This window comes from Denticeps clupeoides, chromosome 1, assembly GCF_900700375.1.
Source record: "Denticeps clupeoides chromosome 1, fDenClu1.1, whole genome shotgun sequence".
Classification (NCBI taxonomy): domain Eukaryota; kingdom Metazoa; phylum Chordata; class Actinopteri; order Clupeiformes; family Denticipitidae; genus Denticeps; species Denticeps clupeoides.
Window position 1 is genome coordinate 11,788,548 of NC_041707.1, and position 25,468 is coordinate 11,814,015.

The 25,468-nt window shown below is 40.8% G+C and overlaps 1 protein-coding gene across 8 annotated transcripts in view; it reads left to right on the forward strand.

The window, feature by feature from the left end:
* Positions 1 to 25,468, forward strand: part of ralgapa2 (Ral GTPase activating protein catalytic subunit alpha 2) — a 90,824-nt gene that overhangs the window by 10,730 nt on the left and 54,626 nt on the right. For 6 of the 8 annotated variants that reach the window (XM_028969605.1, XM_028969632.1, XM_028969654.1 and 3 more), the window contains exons 2-17: positions 5,242 to 5,352; positions 6,793 to 6,842; positions 15,998 to 16,055; positions 17,769 to 17,812; positions 18,847 to 19,027; positions 19,651 to 19,766; positions 20,104 to 20,242; positions 20,755 to 20,957; positions 21,332 to 21,562; positions 21,840 to 22,016; positions 22,110 to 22,244; positions 22,351 to 22,499; positions 22,768 to 22,879; positions 23,045 to 23,282; positions 23,832 to 24,005; positions 25,182 to 25,322. In XM_028969605.1, the coding sequence (XP_028825438.1) occupies positions 5,242 to 5,352; positions 6,793 to 6,842; positions 15,998 to 16,055; positions 17,769 to 17,812; positions 18,847 to 19,027; positions 19,651 to 19,766; positions 20,104 to 20,242; positions 20,755 to 20,957; positions 21,332 to 21,562; positions 21,840 to 22,016; positions 22,110 to 22,244; positions 22,351 to 22,499; positions 22,768 to 22,879; positions 23,045 to 23,282; positions 23,832 to 24,005; positions 25,182 to 25,322 (2,259 nt within the window). The remainder of the gene's footprint in view (positions 1 to 5,241; positions 5,353 to 6,792; positions 6,843 to 15,997; positions 16,056 to 17,768; positions 17,813 to 18,846; positions 19,028 to 19,650; positions 19,767 to 20,103; positions 20,243 to 20,754; positions 20,958 to 21,331; positions 21,563 to 21,839; positions 22,017 to 22,109; positions 22,245 to 22,350; positions 22,500 to 22,767; positions 22,880 to 23,044; positions 23,283 to 23,831; positions 24,006 to 25,181; positions 25,323 to 25,468) is intronic. The other 2 variants (XM_028969640.1, XM_028969662.1) reach the window with 1 other exon arrangement.

Consider the following 25,468-nt stretch of genomic DNA (forward strand, 5'->3'; position numbering starts at 1 on the left):
TTGTAGATGATTCGGTTAAATATCAAGGTGATTTCAATATCAAGGGCACATTTTCTGCTTATTCTGTGTAATATCAACGCATCAACATTCACCTACAAAACGGGTTTTCACTGTTTGTCAGCAAGGTGACCAAATTGAGCACAAAGGTCTCTCCTCCTGCTGATATTTCTGGCTCCACCTTAAAACCGTCGGCTGGGCTGAGTTATTATTTATGCCTATTAAAATGTCCTTAAATGACATCAGCCACTTGGCAGGTGCATTTTTTTTCACCTTAAAATTCTTTCGATATTTTTAGTTTGCATTGGTGTACCTTACAGGACTGAACATTTTTCTTGGTGGCCCTGACATAAATCCTCTGCTCCAACCGTCATGCTCCACAGATTTTACTGGAGGATAATGTAGTGGGGAGAAAAAACGGATGTTTGACGGCTACAGAGAGCAATCTGGCAGGTCTACGATGGCTTGTGACATAACACCAGAGCAAAGTGATCCTGTCATTTCTGGTCAGCTTTTCTGACTGACACGCATCAGCTATCCAGTTGGAACACACACACACAAACAAGCCTGTCATACAGCCTGTCATGAGAACAAACCTCTCAAGAGAAGGATATGTGATGCCAGCGTGGCCTCCTTTCTGTTTTTTTTTTTTTTTTTTTTTTTAGATCTCTCTTGATGGACCAGTAATTACTGTGTTTTCGTGTGATTTTGTAGGTCAGAGAGTCGAATGCCTTTGTGCCAGTCTGCTGAAGAAATTACGGTTAATTGTGTGGTTTTTTCTGGAATGGGAAGTGTTAAACCCTTGCGGTTTGTACCAGTAGACCAGTATCCACCACAAACACCCTCATGTTGGTGGTTGGGGTGGAGGTATTTGTTGAGTAGAGGGTGCAGCGACAGATCAGCAGTGTTGACCTCGTGAGAATATAGCCTCAGTGTTGCTGCTCACTTTCTCTTTCCCTCAGCCTGAGGATGTGCCTGTTATTGGACCCACTCCTCTTTGAACCAACATGCTTTCCTGACTTGCAGGAAGGGCCCGACACAATGAGGAGTGTTGAAACGGCGAGCATGTGAGGCACACAGATAAGAACTCCGCCCATGGTGTCACCACTTTTCCTCTCTCTGGAGCAGGGAGGCGAAAATCGACACTTCAGAAATATTTATCAGGAGCACATGCGAAGGTTCATTTTTAAACTGTTTACATAAACATGTTATGTTCTGCAGCCTGCATGTCTAATTTTATCCTCTACAATATCATTGTTTCCTGCATAACTGGATCATTCATGTGAGGGAGTTGGCACACTTTCATATAAACATCCTCTAAATTGCTGAGTTGGATGGTTTTGGACCATGTTTGGACCAAGTGACAGTGGCTGAGTTGAGGGGTGGTGGTGAGCCTGTGGGATACATTGACTGACTGACACAACTGTCCCATGGAAGTCCTCACCCTGTTCTGGGTTAGTGCTGGACTTTGTTCTTGCATGAGAAATGGGGTTTAAACACTTGATGTAACCTGTCTTTTCATGACTGGTCACTGCCTGCCAATCCAGTAGACCCAGTTCCCACTCAGGCCATGTCAGGTGATTAGTACAAATGTCAGCAGGTCTCCAGGGGACAGCTAAGCAAACGTTCCATGTACCACACCATATCCTTTCCCTGTATTTGTTTTATAAATGGAACTTTATAAATGCCTAGTATCTAATTGTCTTTGTAATTGTCGTTGTTATGTTGCCATCAAGTACTTTATGGTGGTGAGAGAAGACTATTGTCATTTTTATTATAATAAATTTACATTTGTATACTTACATTTATGGAATTTAGCATACCTTCTTGTGTTGAGAATCATGTTTCACGAGTGGAAAACGTTCTTAAAGCATGAGGGCGGAAATTTTAACCTGTTTCAGTTTGTTCAGACTGCATGAAGGCACAGATGGCGTTTTTGTATTACTTTTTTTTTTTTTTTTTTCTTGTCCAAAGTGACACCTACTTTGCTTTTAGCCGACAAATACCTATGTTCAAAATAAACTGCTTTATTTTACTGTTGTTAAATGCTGCAATACTGCTTATTAGTTACTATGGCAGTTTAGAGTTGAGATCAGATTAGCCTAAACGAGGAACAAATGCCAATCTTTCTTCATTTCATTTATAATGTCTAGTAATACACTCCCCAGCCAAGCTCTGCCTGGCATTTAGAAGCAGAAAAAAATGATTTGTGTGACTCTCTGCTTATCTTTGTCCGAGCACTGCTGTAAATTGGTCTGCGCTGCTGGTGCAAATTGGCTCTGAATGCCCGTGTTCCCTTAGAGCTGCCTGGCAGCCCAGCTTCTGGAGGCTGGCCAGGCGGCGTGCTGTGTCTGGTGTTTTGTTAAAAGAGGTGAGAGATGCATAGCAGAAGGCAAAGCTTAATTGCACGATTAGCTTGCTGCTTCCTTTCGTGTTCCGCTTATGTCTTTATGTTTGGGAACACAGCTAGCGTTTGCTCCGTGATTTGTACGGATGATACGAAGTGACTGGGTGGTGTTGGATATGCCGATCTGTCGGTCTAAGACTTTGGGCCTTTTCTCTCAGATGAACAAATAACCAGGGCTGTCAATAACAACACATTTTGGAGTGAATAAATTGTGATTAATTATTAAGATTAAAGCTTGTTTTTGTTACTTGTTAAAATCTATGCAAACCATAAAATCTTTTTTTTTTTTTTCATCAAACACTCTCCAGTCTTTGACAATTGTAAAGGCAAAATGTCTTTTCGTTATCTCAATAATTAATTTTGGCATCTTTTAAAGAGATTTTTCAGATCACCACCCCAAAAACACGGTATATAACACGGTTCTGTATATGTTTTAATCTAATTTCCACGATCTGTGGTGCAGGTGCTACGCTGAAACGCCACAAGCAAGTTGCTCCCGTTTCTGAGCCGCGTGGCTCCATATGCACAAAATGATCTGAACTGGCCCTCAAACTCCTTCACTGTCAGTTTCCGTCTTTATCTAGGGATTCCCTATTTCAACTACAGCTGGGTTAATTGCAACTTTCCCTTATACTGTCTAGTAATAGTAAAGTGAAGTGATTGTCAAATGTGATACAGTGCACACAGTGAAATTTGTCCTCTGCATTTAAGCCATCACCCTGAGTGAGCAGAGGGCAGCCATGACTGGCACCCAGGGAGCAGTGTGTGGGGACGGTGCTTTGCTTCGTGGCACCTCATTTAGGCACCTTGGCGGTTTGGGTTTCGAACCGGCAACCTTCTGATTACGGGGCCGCTTCCTTAACCGCAACTGCCACCACTGCCCACGTTAATGGCACCAAGATGGCACCCGTGTTGGTGGCCTGCCGTACATTGCTACCCTTTTTGCCTGTGTTTTATTTTTTTGTCTTGTTTTCATGTGCTATACGTTGACTCACAACCACCAAACTCTTTGGAAACTTTGTGCATCTGCCGCAAAGTGGAGTCAGCCTGGCCCTGAAGAACAGGCCTTTCCTGCTCTTCTCTGGAATACCAACCTTTCTCTGGCGAACTTCAGCTCCATCCCGCTGGAGAAAGCGCCATCAAGCTCATGGGAAACGCGGTGGGCTGCTGGGGAAACTGAGAATGAACCTCTCTTGCCAACCCAAGGTCTTTCTGGTCCAACAACGACTGGACCATCCCCATTCCATGCCAGGCCAAGTCTTCTCCTGGCTTGTTCCTCTGGTCTGTTCACCACAGGGCTTTACACCTCTGCGCTTATCCCGTCCACCCTGGCATTGACGGGGAGTTGGCGCTCTCCCTCCAACGCTGTTGTGCTGGTCCCGGCATCAGTCAGGCTGGGTTCAGTAAACACCATTTAGTGGCGAATAAAACCTACATTCTCAATTTTTTTTATTTTTTTTACTTCACATGAACTGGACTTTCTTTGCTTGACAAACCTGGATATCTCCTGGTGAGCCCAACGCTCTTGTCGAACTACCATATGACTTCTCTATGGTGGTTAAGCAACCACCTTAATTCAATAAAGAATTTTAATGTGAATTGATCGAACTTCCTGGCAGATTTCATGACCAGATACGATCAAGTGATCATCGTGGGAGATTTTAATGTTCATGTGTGCTGCCAGGACAAGCCCATGGTCAACGACTTACTGGACTCTTTTAGTCTGGAACAATCTGTGAATGGGCCCTCTCAGAAGCGGGGCATACACTGGACCTTGTTTTAACACGTGTGATATCAGTAGGTAACCTGGAAATTGGAGATGCATCGTTCTCAGATCATAAGCCTGTGTTATTTGATTTATTCAACCCGTGAAGCGTCTTCCACCGTGTTTTTAAATCCCGCCGCTACTTTTACTTGTGAGCAGACGTTACAATCCTCGCTGTCTGGCAACTCTGAGGAGCTATTAGCTATTGCCAAAATGCTCTGAACCAGGTAGCACCACTTAAACCTCAACAGTCAAGGCTGGTTTAACCATGGTTAAATGACATTAATCGTGCTATCAGACGAGAGTGTAGGAGCAAATGGAGAAAAGATCGGTTGCAGGTTTCCCTTGAGCACTGGTGGCGTTATGAAAGTCGCTAGATCTAAATTCTATTCTAATCTAATATCTAGAAATTCCCATGCCTACATTTTACATGCTAAATTCCATTCTTAATTCTCAGGAACCTGTGCCGTTAAAGGTCTCTGTTGAATCCTGTAAAAATGTTGTTTTACAGGATTGTTTGTGCTATGACCTACCAATCAGTGTCAGGCAGGCCCTGCATTAAATATCATTTGAAAACTCACTTTTACACCCTGGCTTTAAACCCAGTGTGAGGTGGTTCTAATATAGTTTTCTTGCGCAGTGTTTTTTGTGGTGCTTTCCTGTCCCTGGCAATTTTAGTTTTTCATTTTAATGTACAGCACTTTGGTCAGCTACTTTGTTCTTTTTAAGTGCTATATTAATACGGTATGTTAACTTTTGGTCCATTTTGATGGCATTAAAAAAGAAGCAATATTACAACCAAAAAAAGGTTGCTTTTAAATCAATGCAGTCAACTAACCTTAACCTAGAGACTAACCTATAGTCTCTTCTTCATTGTTCACACAAAATAATTTTCTCAGTAGTATAGGCAGATATGCATGGTGTCTTCCTTTGCCACTTAACTTCTAGCTGAGAACCTGTCCATTTAATTGCAGTACTATGACTAGTTATGGGCTGGAGGATTTGTGTGCCATAAATGTTTTTCCTGTACAAGTTGTCATGTTTTGTCTGTCTTTCGTTTTTTTCCCCGCAGATAACTCTGAAAGGTGTGAGCTGAAGGCATTTTTTGAAAGCAACTGCTCCCAGATTTATTTTATCTTTTACGAAAATTTCATTACACTGGAAAGTAACTTAAAGCAAAAAGGTGAGTACTTTTTTTTTTTTTTTGCCTAGATCTGAAATGATTTATTAGACATGAAATCACACCCTGTTCTGTGTCCAGAGGTGGTGTCAGGTTTGGCCTGCCGGAGTTGTGATGTGTTTCGCTCTAGTGCTCTTTTTTTTTTTTTTTTTTTTTGGAACAAGACTCATAGTAGCCAAACAATTAAAACGGCATCTGCTGTACTCTGAAAAATTAATGAACAAAAACACTGTGTTCATCCATCTTCTGACTCTTATGTAGAGCTGATGGTTTCTCTCTGAATGCAGACATTTATGATTATTAATGCCTTCAACAATTTTTCTGACACTGACAAACTAATGGATTATGTTGTTTGCTGACAGGGTTTTTTTTTTTTGTCAGTCAGTTAACTAACTTTTACCAACTGCCTGCCATTATATTAATTTAGTTAATGGTTGTAATTAGAAATTATGGTGCATCACTAACTTGCTACATAGACAGTTATATGATGAAAGGTGCTCACTCAGTTTTGTCACTTAAATTTTAATCTAGTCATGTTACATATAATTTCAACAGCAAAAAAAAAAGTCGTTTGGATTATCCTGTCTGCTACTGCTCAGCTGAGCACTTTGACATTTACATTTACACTTTGAGGTAGCATGCCAAATATACCTGCTCTGTTGCAGTCACAAGCTCTTAAATTATTAAACTGGTACTCTGTCCTGGCTTGCTGTGACATAACTGAGTGATTATGTCCTGCGCAGCATCAACCCACATGCCCTCTTATTCAAAGTTAATGAAGCTTTAGAGTTTCCTCCGGTTATCCTGGACCATTGTGTTTCTCTTAACATGCATTGGTGAAGGTCAATCCATCCTACTACCCTTAGTGTAATAGTAGAATCCAGTGTTGTATCTGAAAACAGTATTTACCTTAAGATAACTGATAAATTGTTAGAGGCATAACAACCTTTAGTTTGGACATTAACTAAACGGTCAAAAATTACCATTTGAATTCCTACAGATTCAATAAATCAACAAAAAGGAGTGTTTTCAGACTGATAACAAAGTGTCACTAGAGCTACTTTCAGAGCATTCTGTATACCTCCCAAGCACAAATACTGATTGTAAAAAAATCATGCAAACACAAATATTAAATTTAGCTTAAGCCCTAAGATTTAGCCTTTGTATCTTGCAGGTTTTGTCTGTAATTACATGATCAGTGTTTTTCTTCTCCTCAGCCTGTCATTACCAATTTACCAGCTACTCCCAAAGTTGTCCTGTCTTTTCTCATTAAACACAGTACACAGAACCACACAGTACCATGCAAAATCCCCAACATTCCCTGTTATAGCCTTTGGGGCTATAGACAGAGTTGACAGAAGGTGTTTCAGGCACCATATGAAATATTCAGTGTGGCGTGCATATCAGGCCATTTCAATTATTATTCTTTTTTTTTTCTTTCAGGGAACAAATCTCACCGGGAGGAGCTGGACTCTATCCTGTTTATTTTCGAGGTAAGTTTCTAATGACATACATTTGATACTATGTCTCACAAAAGGAAAATATATATTTTTGTAAATATTGTATACCCTTCCTTGGGACAACACTGAGTATATGGTACTTTGATATAGTGTAAAGTAAAAATATAATGTAAAGCTGTACAATGGTGTAAATTTCCTGTCTCCTCAACATAACTAAACACACAGCCAAGTCTATCCTGCTGGCAACAAAAGTGCGTTCACCCCTAAATGAAAATGTCACTTGTGCCCAAAGTTTTGTGTCCACCTCATTATTGTCCAGCACTTAACTCTCTTGTGCATGGAGTTTACTAGAGCTTCACAGGTTGCCGCTGGAATTTTGTTCCATTCATCCATGATGACATTACAGAGCTGGTGCATGTTAGACACCTTGTATGGTCTCAGCCAACATACTGTAGCTCAGTTTCAGGCAGTTGGAAATAGTTTTAAGGTGCTTTCAGACCAAATCCAGCCTGCAAGTTTGTGCTTCCTTGCAAAAAAGGCGGGGTTCAGTGCAAAAATTATGTATGGTTTTCTACTCCCGGTAAGACAGGGTTAAGGAAGCAGCCCCTTAATCAGAAGGTTGCCGGTTCAAATCCTGAGCCGCCAAGGTGCCACTGAGCAAAGCACCATCGCAACACACTGCTTCCCGGGCGCCTGTCATGGCTGCCCACTGCTCACCAAGGGTGATTGTTAAAAGCAGACTACACATTTTGTTGTGTGCACCGTGTGCTGTACAATGTGCTTTCACATTCACTTAATGTCATGTTGTAGATCTCTGGACACGCAAAAACGCATCACGACGCACGGCACTCTCAAAGTTCCAACAAATTTCAATCTTGACCGTACAAGGCCTCAGAGTTGCATGATGCACTTCTCTTGTGCTACGCAAGCCATAGAAAATGATTGGTTTCAGAGCAAAGCGCAGCAAGTGACTCGTTCAGGCCGAAAGCTGCTTTAAAACCCAGGCCATCTTTTATTTAGAGCAAGAATATGAGTGTGAGAGCCATAATACAAACTTTAACACACTTGCTCCCCATTGACATCTGACTCCTTGTAACATTAACGAGTTGCATGACACCATGAAGGGAAAATGGCTTATTGAGCACAATTGGGGTGTACTCACTTTTGTTGTGAGCAGTTTAGACATGAATTTCTTTGTTTTTAGTTATTTTGAGGGGACCGCATATACTGGGGACAGAGATACTATAGTTCTCTTCTCACAATGTTTGTATTGTGAGGTGGTTTTGGGATGTTTTATGTGTACTCTGTGTTGGCCAGTTTAAACATTTGTGCAGGTCTAGATGCGATAGGGTGGTAAAAAAAAAACTAAACATTATTTATTGATAGTAAAATGTAGTATAGATTTTGATACAAGTTAGCACTGGTATCGATACTTAATTTTGCATCTGCCGGTTCACGGAATTCACCATCAGATTACAGCAATTTTCAACAGTCATTGCAGCATACAGCTCCTCCTCCGGGACGGGTATAGGCTAAATTTAAACAATTTTTTAGTCCAATCGGATGGGTCGAACTCATGTGGTGAATGATTAGTCATGAACTTCATAAAACCTATTCTTTCCATATGATAATGTAAAATAAATGTATTCATTTATCATTTATTTATTTACCCATTCCTGTACTTATTTACTCATTTGTTCATATTTTCTTAGTATTTTGTTCGTACACAATCCTAAGATGTAAATTGCCAATCAGAATTTAATTGTCTAGTTTGAATCAGCAAAATAATACCTGTTAAAAATTAATAAAATGTGGTGTCACAGGTGATTTATTTTTTCTTGAATCAGCAGTTGGTTTACTGTTGAGTGAATGTGAACCTGCTGATCTCTTCTGTCTTCGTGCCCTCCTGCTTCTGCCTAGTTATTCTTTCCACCTTGCAAAAAAAAGAAAAGGCGACTCCAGTGTCCAATACAAAAACACATTGTCTGGGCAGACCTGGCAGGCTCTGATTTCATTTGCCATGTGGGCTGGATCGCCTCTGTCTGTCAGTGGTAATAGACTCTGGGTGTGAACAGTCTTCCCATTTTGTCCCCAGAAATCACCTCCCAAGGTGACCCCTGAGGACGATGACTAGGTTTATTATCCTCATGATACGGTTTCTGTGCCCGTTTGATACAAGTCTCTCTAACAGGTACAGTTAGGGAGACTTGGTCAGACTATATTTATCACACTGATAAACTTGTGATGACCAACATTTGGGCATCGGATATGATCAGAACAACATTCCCATTGTGGTGGGTGTAAATGACTCCCAATCTATGGAAACCGAATGAGAATTACTGGTGTCGTCTCCTTGTAAGTCGCATTGGATAAAAGCATCTGCCAAGTAAAGTAAATGCTTTTGTCCGGTCCCGTTCTCCCCACTGTGGCGTAACTGCAGCTGCTTCTCTACTGCCTGCAACCCTGACATTAAACAATCGAGCAGAATCTGGTTGCAATCTGGTTGCAATATCAGTCACACCATAGAATAACTTGTAAAATCACGTTTATTAAAATCGTGATCTCTGTTCGATTTTATAAACCTATCTTTCAGCCCCACTATATAGTGATTGCATCCTCTCCCCATGTTGGTGTGGGTCTCCTCCGGGCCCTCTGGTTTCCTACTGCCATCCAAAGTGTGCATGCATATGTGGGCACTCTGTGTTGGCCTGGCAGCCTCTGTGCCCTGTGTTCCAGGGTGGGCTTAGTTAGCTGTGACCCTGTATAATGGGACTAAGTGGTTATGGAAAGCTAGTGAATAATAGATGTAAGTGTTTGGTTAATTTGGACATGGCAGATGACCCATCCCAACATTTAAAATATTCTACGTGAAAGTAATTAATTCAGACAATTTGTGTTATTTGCTGGGCTGTGTTGTTTTGTCATTAGAGGTCTGTCTGTCAGTTGTAGAGGAGTCATTGCTGCTGCTTGTCTAGTCAAGTGTGATATTTGTGGGTTCAGTCCTAGTTTCACTTTAAGCCATAATGGCCTTTTGCTTTTTGAATCAAATTAAATTATGGTTTATAATATTTTTAACAACCTGCCCATAGCCGCTATATAAAGATTTTTACACCATCGGTCCATCATTCAAATGGCTGTGCGCTAACACAGCCCAACCATTAGGCAAGGCCCAGGAGAGACTGCAGGAGAGAAGCCATTAGTGGATCCATGCTGTGTGATGCTCTGTAATGCAGCTTGACAGTCAAAGACCCCCACCATCACAATCTCTCACCCTGCCCCCCCTCATCTTTCCAGCGAGTCCCAAGACTTGTCTGAGGCCAGACATTTGAGTCACACGGCTCACGTTGCACCTCCGTTCACTTGCCCGCAGATGAAATGCATGTACGAGCTCATCCTTTGTCTGGATTACATTGTTACTGTTTTGATTGTGGCTTGTGGGATTACCTTAAACACATCAGAGTGATGTATGTGACCCTCTTTTTTTTTTTCTGGGTCATCAGAATGGTGGTGTGTGGGGGTGATATCATCCCTTGGGCGAGCAAGGGGGGGTGTGTGTCTTTTGTTTCGTCCCACCTCTGCTCTCTTTGTGTCTGCTAAAATCTAGACACTCCAGACACCCTCTGCGGATGCTAAAGTGTGAGATTTATGTGTCTGCTCATATTTGTCTTAAACAGATTCACGTACAGCTATGTACCATTGTGTTATACAAAGAAAGTATATGCATTTTACATAGAATCTGTACATCAGTTACAATTTAGTGGAGGCTGGAGTCATTAGTATACAGCATGTATGTTATTTTGAAGAAGCCAGTTATCAAAGGAGAAACGGTTGAAGATTTCCTGCTTCATAATTTGGTACAAATCACTCAGCGCCTAAAACACAATATGTAGTGCCTTGTGATTTTATTTAAAATTTCATTTATGTTTTGGGATATCATTGATTGTTGGTTTTTATGAAGGTTAATAACCATTAAAGTGGTCTTTCTTGAAATTATGAAAAATTATCTTTTGGACCGTTAGTTTAGTTTATCATTTTGGCATGATTTATCATGCTTATATGCACTTTGGCATACAATATTTCTCTTTTTAGATTTTTGGGAGTTCTGTTAGCCTTTTTTATTTTTGAATGCTCATTTTTGCTCTTTTATATGACACCAGTAAAAATAATTGCAGAATTTTTTTTAATTCCTCGACTGTCTTTTAGCCAGTGTTTGATATTGACTGACAGTAAAGTTCATGGCTGTGCCAGTATTTTGTGTCACAAGAATCATTTGATCCATATATCATGCTGTGCTGCACAAGCTTCCTCTGAATATCAGCCCTGTAAAGGCACTCTTTGCCTGTTTACTAAAACTGCTTGGCCCTCACACCCAGATGGGCATATAATGGGCGCTTTCTACTGGTCTTGTCTTCTCCATTACCTCTTTAGTGCCTGCTGGTCTGAGGCACAGGTGCCGGGCACAAAGGGCCTCTCATGTCACTGGGGAAGTGGCCAGGCAGACCGATGCGCACATTTATGTTTAGTTTAGTTTAAAAATTCACGAATAAATCTCACACCATTCACTAATGATTTTCTTGATTCAGCACATACAATTTATGACTTACAAATAAGCGTAACACCATTCACAAATCCATTTCTTGACTCAATTTTTTTTTTATGTGTTTCATAAATGTAAGCGCAGTAACATACTGATAAACCTGCATTTACAAACCACCGTATATATGAATACCCTTACATTTATTTGTGGATTTTTGAAACTTTCCTGACAGCACTTTTTTTCGAAAGGTAGCCAATCACATCAGCTGATGCTCGAGATTTTGATTTAATTTTGACATCTCTGCACAACTTTCGTGTATTGTTGAGGCTTGTTGGAAGGAATTATAAAAGCATAAGTTTCATAAAATCGGGACAAAAGTCATGAATATAATGCAAATCCTCCAGTGTTTTGTTGTGGTAGAAACTGTGTTTCTGCTAAATTTAAATTAAAGTTTCCCCACTCGCTCATGTCATGTGGTGTTTGTCAGTCACATGTCTACACAGACAGCCAGGTGTCTGGACATACCCTGGATACAAGAATACGATCTGAAATTCTGAAACAGCAAAATCCTTCCAAGCCAATGAAAAGGGAAGTTCTAGTGCAGCTGTCCGCTATGAGAGTCCATCACCAGACCATTTTATCTCACACGTATTTGCGTCTGTATGTGTAGGATGACCAAGTTGACACAGTCACGTCCCAATAGACCATAACCAGCAGGTAAATGTGCAGCAGGAATCTCCCACATCACGGCGGCTTGCTTTTTTTCTTTTCGGCTAGTCTGTGGCATAAGTCACAGCTTCCCGAGTGCTGATGCATTTTAGGCTGTGTCTCAAATCCCTAGTACAATATATTTTTTTCACCTGACATTTATACCCAGACAGGAACATTTGTTTAACAAACAGCATAAACAAAAACTGGACACAAACGATTGTTTTGTTTCGTTTTACTCAATGATTATCCAGATCAAATGTGTATCTCCATGCGCATTTGCATGGCATATCCTCCTTCCTGCTTGCATGTGTGTGAGCCTGGCATTGCTCTCTCTGGGTCCATCTTGTAATGCTTATTTTAAAGGATATTTTTTTTCAAGAACTTGCTTTTTCAAGCTTTACATATTTAATTTTTTACACTGTATGCTCATTCATTTGTAATGAAAGGGTTATAATGGACTCAAAACCTTTCGAAAAATACAAACATCACTGCTTTATTTGCTTTAGAAGTTGGATAGGCTATCTACAGTCTGCCTCTTATGAGAACAGCACAATCATTGCCATTGTAAATTGATAACACAAAGCCCAGTGGCTGGCTGTTGCACATGAAGCGCGTTAATATATAACTTTGGTGGCAGAGTAAAGTATGTGGTTTAATGCCTTTCTGTAAATGTCATATGTCTGCTGTTGAGGGCAATGGCTGCAGTTGGTTAAAATCTGCTTCTCAGTCTCTATGTCCTTCTACGGATCTCTGACTCTTAGAACTTCCACAAGAATTTTGGGAGGCATTGGGATTTTATGGTAGCTGGATGATTAATGAGGATTAAGACTTTAAGGCTAGGTTGTTCCCAGACTCCTTAAAACCTGCCCTGTACTAAAACCTGCCCTGTCCCCTCAACTTGTCATCTGCTGACGTCAATAAAATTCAAAGGTTTTGGACCACCCTATGCAAACTCAAATACTTAGCTTCAATTTATCAGTCCAAAGGGGGCTGGCGTTCTTTCAAAAATAGGAAAAGGTCTTGATGGTTAAGTATGCTCAGGCTATTTCACCATTCTCACCATATTGAAAATGATGTCTGTCACAATCATAAATCAACAGTTGATTCATATATTGGCCAAATCTTAATTGTTTAATATACATTATTTTCAGTCTGATAATTCTGTAATTCTCAGCTCTGGTAGATGGTGACGTCACAATCCTGGAAAAACACCATCAGGATAGAAATGTCATCATACAATAAAGAGGATTAATCTCAATAACCATTCAGTAACACATGAGTCAGTACAAAGGTAACAAAAATAAATAATAAAAAGGCTTAAAATCCTCTCTTGCAACCTCACTGACATGAGTGTTTTTGGCAGTATTTTGAGTGACTCACCATTACATTTAGTAAAACTGGATTTACACCATGCAGCTGTCAAATGAGCATCATAATATTAAGTTGAGAGATGGCTACACGAGGATAAAGAGGCTGTTTATGCCAGAATATTCTGCCACTGATTCATTTACAACGCTCAATGTGTGATCGTCAGAAGCTGACAGGCACCACTGATTGTGATTGATGCTAGCTTTGGTTCTTTTTTACACTGACTGCTCATTAAAAACATGTTATGGAAATGGCCCATGTAGGTCATAAATCTGCCATCGTGGTGTCATTTCAGGGCATATCTGCAATAGGTCTTCCACTCTGTCGGGTCATTCAGAACCCCCCCATTGTTTAGTTGTGCATTAGTTATGAGTGCAATGGTGCAATTTTTCATAATCTTTTCATATACCTTCAATTCTGTTTTATTTATATTTATTCAGTGGCACTTTAGTCTTTCAATCTATCATTGCCATCTTTTAGGATTTGACTTGAAATAACCCACTGATTCACATTCAAGTGTCTGATATGCCGCAGTGTTGTTTTCTAAAGCATACAGCAGCTTTACAGTGTAGCTATAGCTTTTCTGAGTCCAGCCCCTTCTTTTCATATTTGTTAAACAAATAAGGACCACCCTGAAGATCTTTGAAACACCAGGCGATGTGGTACTTCTGTATTTTTTTTTTTTTACTTCATGATGGGCAGTTTGTATGGATAAAATAAGTAAAAGTCTAATAAGTATATGATACAAGGACATGGCACCATTTGTAGCACACAACAAACCAATTCAGGGTTCAAGCTGATCTGGTTTAGAGTAGCTCTCTAAAAAGCGTCATTAGTGATGTATTGCTGCCACCCTCTGGACAAACTGGTGCTTGGACTCTGAGGTTTTCTTGTTATAGGTGACGGATGATACAGCTGAATTAATATCTTCTCCATGTAATTAGGACATACTTTTTACCCATTTTTTATAGTTTTTCTCCAATTGCACAATTAGCAGCAAAAAGCATAAAAAATGGTCTTAGAAAACAACAAGGACAGAGAGACAAATTAAACAGCAGGTAAAGTAACATTGGATTGCAGTAAATGATGCAAAAAGCAACACAATGGATGTAGACATGATGGAAATACACATTTAAATACAGAACATCAAAACATGCTTCTCCACATATTTGTAGCCTATAGGTCTAATCAGCTACTGTTCGCTCCTTTGCTGGTGCTCAATTATCACTAAATGGAAAAGGGGGGTGTAAAACGGGAAAAAACAAGCCCTGTAGCAAAGTTACTCCCTGCTACTTTGTAGAAAGTGAAAATCCCCGACAGGGGACACCTTCTGTGGAAGCGTGTTCTCGGGCGTGATTGCTGTTCGGCTGGAAACCTAAGCGCGGATCATGTAAATGGAGGTTGTAGGCGAGGTGGGCCTGCTGTAATGCGCCATCTTTATGCCTGGCGGCCAGCTGCAGATTAGAGGAAACTCCAGCCACCGAGGCTTGCGGATGCGCCGAGACTCCAGCTGAATACTGCCGTGGCGACTGCAAATTCTGGCTCGGCAGGGGGTCGCTCCCCTCTATCCGCCTCCCTTTTGCTTCCTGTGTGGTAAGTAGTGTAGGAAAAAAAAAAACTACCCCTCAAGTCTGTTTGTGGGGCTTAGGAGGACCTCCTGCTGTCACCACCCTGAAGCCCTCCTATCGATTAATCCAACCCCTTCCACATACATACACACACTGGATCAATAAGTGTGTGCCTGCCCGAGAACTGGTGAACATGTGCCGTCACGCGTTGCATCAGAACTCTGAGCTCCTGAAGAACGCCCAAGCAAGCTGGGTCCTTCAGGCATGTTGCTGGATGCCCGTATAGCCTTGAGAGATTTCCCTGGGGCGAGAGGGAGACACCCAGGAGTGTTTGAGAGAGGCAGCTGGAAATGGTGTATACCCACTTCACACTCAGTCACTTTCAGGACACAGTGCGCATAATGAGTCCTGCTCGCCTTCATTTGGCTGGTTCAACCTCTCATTTCTTTGTCTCTGTGCCTTGTGGCCTAGACTCTTGCAATTAAGTGTGATGATGATAACTTTTTTGGGGGGCATTCTCTGGTCCCGAGGTGATCTGGTGCTCCCAGTGATGAGTCATTCATGGTGTGATTGGTTTCACTCATAAAAAAAAAAACAGCAATGATGGTGATGGCCTGGCCCATACCTCCTGTTCCCCGGTCTCCATTTCCATTAGTCTATTGCGGCACTGGTTGATTTAGCATAATGAGGCAGTGTCAGGAGGTCACCACATTCTAATAGAGTTATAAATCCCACAATGTTAGGGTGATAACATGGCGAGCAATATTTCATGTCCTCAGACTCATCCCCAGCTGGGTGGCCTTTAAGGATAATGTTACTGAACTCATAAAGTGGCTTTTCACCACACACTTTCAGTTTCATGGCTGCTCTGCAGGTCCCTTGAACTTCTAGCTTGATTGTCAATTACCTCTTGTGGGATAATTATCTTTTTCCCTCTGTCATATTAAAACTTTATTAAAATTGAGCTGTGCTGAACAATATTTTTTTTTCAAACTTTTTTCAAGAAAATTCTTCAACTTCTACCGGAAAAAATCTACAGCCGATGGCAGTTCCACAGTATAGGTAAGGATTATTGTAATAGAATGAGACTTCCTGAAATACATAACAGTACATTCATATAACACATCAGACATGTATTTGATCAATAGAATACAGTAATAAATGTATATACATTCTATGTAGATTATTAATTTTGTGTTCTTGAATGCGAATGGAAACTCTGCAGGGATGCTCAGGAATCTATGGTCACACTGGTGAATGAGAATCCTGGATGCAATGGGTTTAATCAAGATCCCACATCAAATCATTGATCTTTAAATAATCTGTACTGACGGTACCCATTCAGGGTAATCAGTTCCTCTGTTTGACATTCTTGAGCCAGTTACTTTCACTTTTGGCATTGTATTTTGTTTTTTGAATGTTATCTAGATACCTAATTAAGCAATTTACTATGCTTCAAAAACTAGAAACCGACTGCACAGATATGAGCCTTGGACCTGCTGTTTCATATCCAATTCAGCGTCCTCTTTGATAATATCATATGATATATATATTTTTTTATTATTATTCATTATTTTTTATTTATTTTTTTAATTAGTAAAAATTTACATAAAACTATTTATCTTTAAACATTATGGCAAATGTCTAGTCTAGAATCACCTGCAATATCCAATTATAAACAAGAGCTCTCCAGCAACCAAGGTTCTCAGAGTCTGTCGCTTTTTGGTCCCTTTTCCTCGCTGAAACCATGACAACATGTCATGGACGCAAAAGATTATCTACCTAACCTGTCTTAAATGGTTGCGTGTATGGAAAATAATTAGCTGTGGAAGGTGGTGGGATTAAATGAAAAATGCAAACGAGGGCTTCATTTGAAATGCTAATTGATAATTGAATTATGCATTGCTTGGTTTCATCCTCCCCAACAGAAGGACCCGTTGAGGAGAGCGATAACCCCAATTAGAAACCTCTGTTTGTCAGACACGTCTTCTCCTGAAATGCTTAGGATGGAGGCAGACGGCATCAGTCGCCCTCAATCATACTGTTATCCAATCTCTGCTGATCCCCCTACAGAGCATTTCTGCACACAGGCCCGTCTCCGTTCAGCAGCTGGCTAAAGCCTGACTTTCACTCTTCATCCCTAGACGATTCTCCCACGTCAGTCATGAATGTGTGAGAAGGGTGCAGGTCATTTTTGTGTGGAAATGCAGATGATGCACTGAATTTAAGGATATTCTGGCATCACATTTTCTTAGGGGGAAAGGGATAGCTGTTGCTCTACATGTAACCTTCTGGTGCATGGCTTAAGGACAAAAGCAGGCTTTAGTGGAGTGGCATGGAGCAACACAAGTCAATAGCAGTCCTGTAGCACTCTTAAGAGGGCCAAGCAGTGCTTGAGGCCTCCACTCCTGGCCCCTTATGCAAGTGCAGATGTTAAGTGATGCTGGACTTTAACACTCATTTTGACAGAAAAGGCAGCCCACTGCCTGCTGGTTCATCTCACAATCTTTTGGATTTGCTTGAACCAGTATAATGGATCCTTTTACACCCTTTCGGTCATAAAAATGATTTTTAATCAATGAACATTTACACATTTTAAGTACGTCTGTAGTCATCAGGGAGGTAGAGTACATACACCAGGCAATTGATTTCTATGTTCCATTATTTAAACAAGCACACACTGAAAAAGACTAGTGTATGCCGGGTGGGTAAAATTACAAGATTTGTGGCTAGAATTGTACCCGTAGTATGTTAACTATGTTTCTTTCCTTCTAGGTTCCATTCTGAAAAAACTTTTGCACACTGGAAATTCATTCAAGGTAAACATAGAAAAACTGTAATAGGCACTAGCTATGAGAACCATATACATTTAAAGGTCCCCTATTATGATTTTTTTTTTTATATAGGCGTTAGTGGTCCCCTAATACTGTATCTGAAATCTTTTTCTGAAATTCAGCCTTGGTGCAGAATTACAGCCACTTTTAGCCCTTCACAGATTTCTCTAAGACATGACGTTTCGGTGTCTGTAGCTTTAAATGCTAATGAGGACGAGAGCAACCTATAGAAGTAATCAACAACATTCACTGACCACAATGTTTGCTGCAAACAGGACGTTTTGTCAGCGTTTTTCCAGAAAAAATAATATTAACCCTTTTTTTCCTTTCTAGAGTCTTGCATGATTGAACAAAAAAAATACATTTGCGCTCATCTAATTATCGAGCAACTGCAATGCTTTGCACATTTGGAAGCCATGGCGGTCGTTGGAGTTAGGGGAGGGGTGGGAAATTATCTGGCCGTACAAAGCATTGGAAACATGAGGTAACTTTTCCCCTTATGACAACATAAGGGGACAAATTCCAGATCGGACTGTCTGAGTTGCCTCTTTGAACGGCGAAGCACTCTTTATAAATATCACAATTTCTAGCCCTTGCAAGACCATATACAGGCTAGGGGAACTCATATTAATGTTGATTTCACTTTGTGAGATTGTTTTTCATGTTAGGGGACCTTTAAATAGTGAATTAACCACACACATCATAAAATCTATACATAATACTGTGGTAAAGTTTTAATGTTATGCTGTACATTGGGTCTAATCAGAGGGACTTTTTCATGCCTAGCTAAAGATGAATCATTATCATGTACACTACCAGCAATGGTTAACTTGATGCTGTCATTTACTATAGCTCTGACATTATTCAACCATAAAGCAAAACATGTAATATCAAATAATTTCTTAAAACCTGAAGAACATGCTTTTTTATTACAGTTCAGCTGTCTGCATATGCAAATCAAACCAATTCTGAACTGAAATGCTAAATCTAATATGTTTCTATGTGTTTTGTGCATTCAGATCCGTTGTGAGGGCATCCGTCTTTTCCTGCTGTGGCTGCAGGCCTTACAGAATAACTGTGCTGAGGAGCAGCTACTCATATTTGCCTGCCTGGTGCCAGGCTTTCCTGCTGTGCCCTCCTCCAAAGGACCCTGCACTCTTGACACAATCATCTACAACCCTTACTCCAACCCACCTGATGGTGAGAGCAACTTTTTGATTATGCATCTTACCAGTTAAATGTTTATTTCATGCCAGTCCTGAAAGGAATCTTGTCCTAGCACTAACTCTACTATTCAAATGTCACATTCCTGTTAACATAGAAGTAGCACTGATTACTTTTAATGTTAACCACTGCAGTTTTGCTGAGTGGGAAGAGAAATGACTATACTGTTTCTCTGCCTTCAGTGTTTCTGTTTGGCAGCTCTGAACCACAGAGCACTGTGTCTTGACATTCAGTAATTTTCAGTGTTATCTAGTGGTGAAAAAGTAAGGTGAAATTGATTAGTTGTCACATGTGACACACCAGAGCACAGCACCCAGTGCACCCAGTGATTTCTGCATTTAACCCATCCCCTGAGGGAACGGTCCATTTTTATATAGAATCAGCATTTTTAATTGATGAGGTAAATATTAACAAAATTTTGAAATAAAAATATTTAAGAAGATTCATACTTGTTTTATATTTTTTATTTTAGGGTCTATGCATTTACTTGTTTTGCAATATTAGTTGTATTTAATTTGCAATATTCTGCTATGAAGAGCATTTTAATTGCAGGTTAAATTTTGGTGCGAATATTGAATGTCTTCTGTTATATCCTGTAGCTAAGGTTGTGCCTGAAGAGATCACACCACTGGTGCCAGCTGTCCCTGGAGAGAAGATACCTGATGACCACACATGCTGTGTCCTCCAGACAGTCCTCAAGTTTATGGTGGTTCAGGTGGGAACCTAGTGCCTTAGTTAGACATTCATTCTCACTAAACTAGCATGAAGCATCATGTGAACTAATGGGATTTTAATGTTTAGTCGCTCTCTTAGTGTGACGTGTGTGAATTAAAAAAAAAAAAAATCTGTTTTATGCCTGCCAGTATGTTCATTTGTAAAAACATTCACTATTTACATGTTTTGTCAAGCCGCATCAATATTAGGTTAAGTGTGTGCTTCAGTGGTAGTTGCTGGGTTAATGGGAAGGTTCACTGAACACAGTGAGCTTGATATTATATTTTGAACATCTAATTTAACAGGAGATAGATCATTTGCTTATTGTTTATCTTTAGGCATCTAGTTTAGAATGGAAAAACAAGGACAACCAGGACACGGGCTTCAGGTTTCTGTTCACCCTCTTCAAGAAGTACTACCTGCCTCACCTCTTCCCTTCCTTCACCAAGCTCACGAATCTTTATAAGCCTTTATTAGGTAGGTTGTTCTTTTCTTAAAGATAAATGCTGTTTCAGTACGTCATTACTAGTCTCTTTAACATAAAGGTTTGTATGCTGTGAACATTTTAAACATGCATGAAAGGACTTTTAATAATAACCAGTGTGACTAAAAAAAAAAAAAGTATGAATTTCCTGCATGCAAAATGTGCTCATATCTGCATAAAAATGTTCCGCTTATAACTACAAGCAGGTCTAGTTAAATATCTTGAGAAGATTGATTAGAGTGACAAGCTAATTTCTACACAGATTTACTGTGCCTTGTTTGGTGTATATTACAGAAACATTCTGTTGGAAATTAAATTGCAGACCCTTCTGCTTTTTGGAATGAATTAACAGATGGCTGAAAAGGCCTTTTTATGGTGTCCTAGCTAATTTTGGACATTTCTTTGATAGTTTGTGAGCATCCAATTTCTTGACAGAAATATATTAATTTTATTTGCAGACTAAACTGAACAACTGTTTCTGCTCTGTTTATTGTTTCATCATCAGATCTGCCTCATCACAGACCAAAGCCCCTTTATGTTCCTGTGACTCGTAACAATGAGAGCACCTTCTGCACACGTGATCAGTACCTAGCCCCTCGTGTGGCCTTCATCACCTGGCTGGTCAACTTCTTCCTGGAGAAGAAGTACATCAGCACAGCCAACTCCAGCACTAAGAATGGAGGGGAAGTCCTCCCCAAGATTATCCAAGTGAGACTAGTTTTGTTTTACCCTTGTCTACAGACTCGCAGTCATGAAAATTCTAGACATTTAAATAGGAATGGTACTTTTTTTTACATATTGAATTTTTTTTGCTGTCAATGTTTTTACCTATAATCCTAGATTTGTGCTCCTTTTGCTCCTTTATTTGATTAGTTAACTGAATTTATTTGGTCACTTTACCTTATCAGTGTCAGAGTCATTGCTACATTGGGTGTGTTCCTCTGCCAGATATTCAGCTTAATTACTCAAAATCTGCACTCAAGTCTATAAGTTAGGATGTGAAAGGTAAATAAAATGATAGAAACCCTTAAGTTTCTAAACCATCTAAACTCAGCACTGGACTTCTTTTATGCTGGACTCAGACTGTGACTGCAGGCAGTAGCAGCCAGGAGAAGAACGCTGAGCCGGAGAGCAATGGGCTGGCTGAACCGGAGAAGAGCCACTCCAACAGCAGTACACTGTCTGACCGAAGGGCCAGCAACTCCAGTCTGTGCAGCATTGAGGAGGAACACCGTGCTGTTTACGACAAAGTGCATTGCATCCTCCTGTCTACACGAGACAACGTCAACTTTGTCATTGAGGTCTTCCACCAGGTTGGGACTTTTACATACAAATATGTAGCAGTATCATATGAATAAAGTCATAAAAACAGAAGGTTCAATCAATGCCATCATCTATTTATCATCGCACATAGAACCCACTGATACCACATTGTGTCTTACATGTCAAGGGTTGGCTGTCTCTATTTGTAATGTGCTGCCATCTAGTGACCAGACAAAACTTTCAGGCACTTTTTGTGATCATATTGCTGGTTCTAATAAACTCCCATAGTGCAGGATGTGAAATCAGAGGCTCTTTCTCCTCTCACAGGCTTTCCTGTTGCCCTCCTGTGAAGCATCAGTAATAAGGAAGGTGATAAAGGTGTATAGGAAATGGATCCTGCATGAAAAGCCTGTGTTCATGACTGAGCCTGACAAAAGCAGCCAAGAGGAGGACAGAGAGGACATGGTCCAGCTCTCTTCAGAGGCTGAAAGCACAAACACACAGGTAGCGTAAATGCACACACTCTTACTCATTAATTCTATCTTATTTATAATGAACATTAAGAAGGCATAGCCTGACCTTCCTGTATAATGTCAGACAATGGAGATCCATGGGCATAAGCGATCGTCCAGCTGGGGGCGCACTTACTCCTTCAGCAGTGCCATCAGTAGAGGTTGTCTGACTGAAGAACAGAACCATGATGTGAAGGCTGGCATCCAGCCTGTGCTGCAGGTACACACTCACACAGCCCAGTAGTCAGCAATCAGTCCTTTCCAATTTACACAATGGACAATTTCTCACCTTGGAAGCCTTGTAAATGTGAGTGTGTGGTCCCCAGGTCTTTCTGACCAACTCTGCAAATGTGTTTCTACTGGAGCCATGCCAGGATGTGCCCAAGCTGCTAGACAACCAGGTTGAGGTGTGCAGAGCAGTGCTGAGCATCTACCGGCACATGATTATGGAGAAGAGCATGAACGGACAGACTTGGTAAGTCATTCCCTGCCTCTGCCTCTTACGCACACTCTCTCTGGTGTGCATGTGTAGAAACCACTGGACAAGCAAAATTTTCCAAACACAGAGGCTTAGCATTATCAGTGATTTTTGTGAAAGTACAGCTAGTAGATTCTTTTTGGATTTACATTAATTGTTGGTGTAAAATGTTCTTTTTACCTCACACATGCGTATGCAACAACATAGAACTGCATGCAGACTTTCTGAGCTCTTCCAGTTGTTGAAGTAGGAAGTATCTTTTTAGGGAGCAGATGCTGCAGGTGCTGCTGCGGATCACGGAGGCCGTTATGAAGAGGCCACAGGAGAACCAAAAAAAAGATCCCTACGCTCAGAGCCTGGCCGGAATCCTCTTTAGAGTCAGTTGCCGCCTCTTGCTGTTTATAAAACCAATATTGCATAAAATATGATTCAGTCTCCTTCATTTAGTGAAGTGGACAGCGTTAATGCCTCTTTTTTTGTTTGTTAGTTTTTATGGAAAAACCTTTTTGAACTCCTGTGCCATCTGTTTGTGTTTGTGTTAGACCATCATCGTGGCATGGGTGCGTGCAAACCTGAGTGTGTTTATCTCGCGTGAGTTATGGGATGAGCTGCTGAGGGTACTATCATCCCTGAGTGACTGGGAGGAGCTGGTGAATGAGTGGGCCTCCATTATGGACTCCCTGACTGTGGTTCTGGCGCGCTGTGTGTACGGTCTGGACCTTACCAACCTGCCACTGGACAAGCTGTCTGAGCAGAAGGAGAAGAAACAACGTGGGAGGGGTGAGCTGTGTTTGAGTCGTTAATTTACCTGTGCACGTTTTTTCGTGCTCTGCTCAGATCAGTGTATTCCACAATGGGCACAATTTTAGGCATCTATTTATTTCCAGCCCTGGTATAGCCATACAGCACACAATATTGCTTACGCAGTTCCTGCATCAAACATATCCTTAGGGTCTCCTTGGCTTACATTATAAGAGAATATGTAGAAGGGACAATCAATCAATCTTTATTTATTTGGCATAACAAATAGAACAGTGCTCAAGGCCAGAGGTCACAGTGGCAGGGAAAACTCCGTTTAAAAATTAGGAATTTTGAGTGCAACCGAGACTCGGCATGAGGAACCAATCCTCCTCTGGTCATCACTGAATCATGTGTTAAATTAATTATTATTGTATATGAAGGTTATTGCACTCCACTTGTGTATTATGAAGTAGCATCAAGGTAGTGTGTTAGTCTCCCAGCAAATGACCAGTCCATGGAGGTCCGAATGTCACGTGATCGCTCCAAACCAGGATGCTGTTTAAAATGTTTCTTTGTGTCTGTGTTCAGGAGTGATGCATGACTCCCAGAAAAGTTCAGCTGTGTCACGTTCCTTCTCTCTGAGCTGGAGGAACAATGGGGAGCCACCTCCACCTCAGGAACCCATGAGGTTCCGCAGTGCCACCACCACCGGAGCACCCGGTGTAGAGAAGGCTCGCAACAATGTCAGGCAGAAAGCCTCAGGTCTGAACACTTTGCACTTCCTCAAAGAGACTAAATAGACAGGGATTGATTTTTAAATATGACAATGTCAAATAATAGCCCATGGTCTGTCGTCTACCAAAGTGATGAAAATGGGAAAATTCTTGTGCTTCAAATGCCTTCAAACTAGTTTTTAAATTTTTGGAGAGAGTGAAGATAACTGAAAGAGACGATAACTGGCAAAGCCATTGCGTCCTTTCTGTCCTGTTTTGTCTGGTGCTTTGTACATTCGCCACTCTCAGAATTAAAGGGAGTCACAGATGAAAAGTGTGATGTCTGAGTGGCTCCAGCAAATGCGTGCACACACAAACGCAAAAAGAGGGCAGGTTTTTTTTTTTTTTTTTTCCCCTCTCTGTCTTTTTCCTATTTCTCCTCCCGGCGCAGAGGAACGATTGCATCTCTTCACGTTGAAGAGCTTCTTGAGTTTGGAGCAGATGCGGCGGAGGTTGAAGAAGGACACTCTTAGACAGCCCACGCGCGTGTCTCTGTGTGTGCGCGCGTGCGGCCGAGCAATGGAGAGAGGGAAAGAAAAGAGGAGAGTGGCATGAAACGCCTCTCTCACATTCCTCCTTTTCTCTCGCCTAATTGGATTTTTCCCACATTGATCTTCAAACGGCTGAAGAGCCCAGCCACATCAATTGCGTTGCCGTTTTTGATAGTTTCATTAGAGCCTAATTAATGCTCATTAATATGCATAAATAGGTAAGCGGGGGACAACGTTATCTTGAAATAAAAGCGACTAATTAATGTATATGGCATCATCTGAAAAATAGACTCTTCCGCTTTCATGTTTTTGTCATGAAGTGCTGTGCTGGCGAGACACAATGGCAATATTATTCCTTCATTACCAAGAGTGAAAACGGAAAAATATTGGCTATAAATGTTGATTAGCTAGTTGCTGTAAACAGGGAATCCTATTGTTTCTGCGAGTCACAGATACAGTAAAGCCTTCACCTTGACAACAGTTTGAAAAATAAACAGTCACACAATGAACTTGATTCATTGTTATTATTAACAATATTTCAGAAATGTTTTGCTTGTTTGACAGTTGAATATGAAGTGATGTCCCTGTAATGTTTACCCAGCTGCTGACTTTTCTTCCCTGTGTCTTTCTGTCTCCCTTATTCTCTTTCTCCCCTTCTCCTCTAAATCCGATAGCTAAGCGAAGCCAGTCTATCAGCAACTGTGTACATCTTTACGAGGCTTTGCCTGCTACTAAAAGCGTTCCTATGCTTCTGCACACTGTCAGCTCTTTCTTACCTGGTATCTCTTCCAACTCTCTCTCTCACAGGCTCTCAGGTAATGTCCTTTTCTCCTACGTAGTCTTATTTTCATTCCCCACACCTTCCTTCTTTTTTCTTTCCCATCTGTTAGAATGACTTAGAATGACTCAGAAACTTTTAACCCTGCTTGCTTTTGCACTATATGGTTTCCTTACTTTTTGA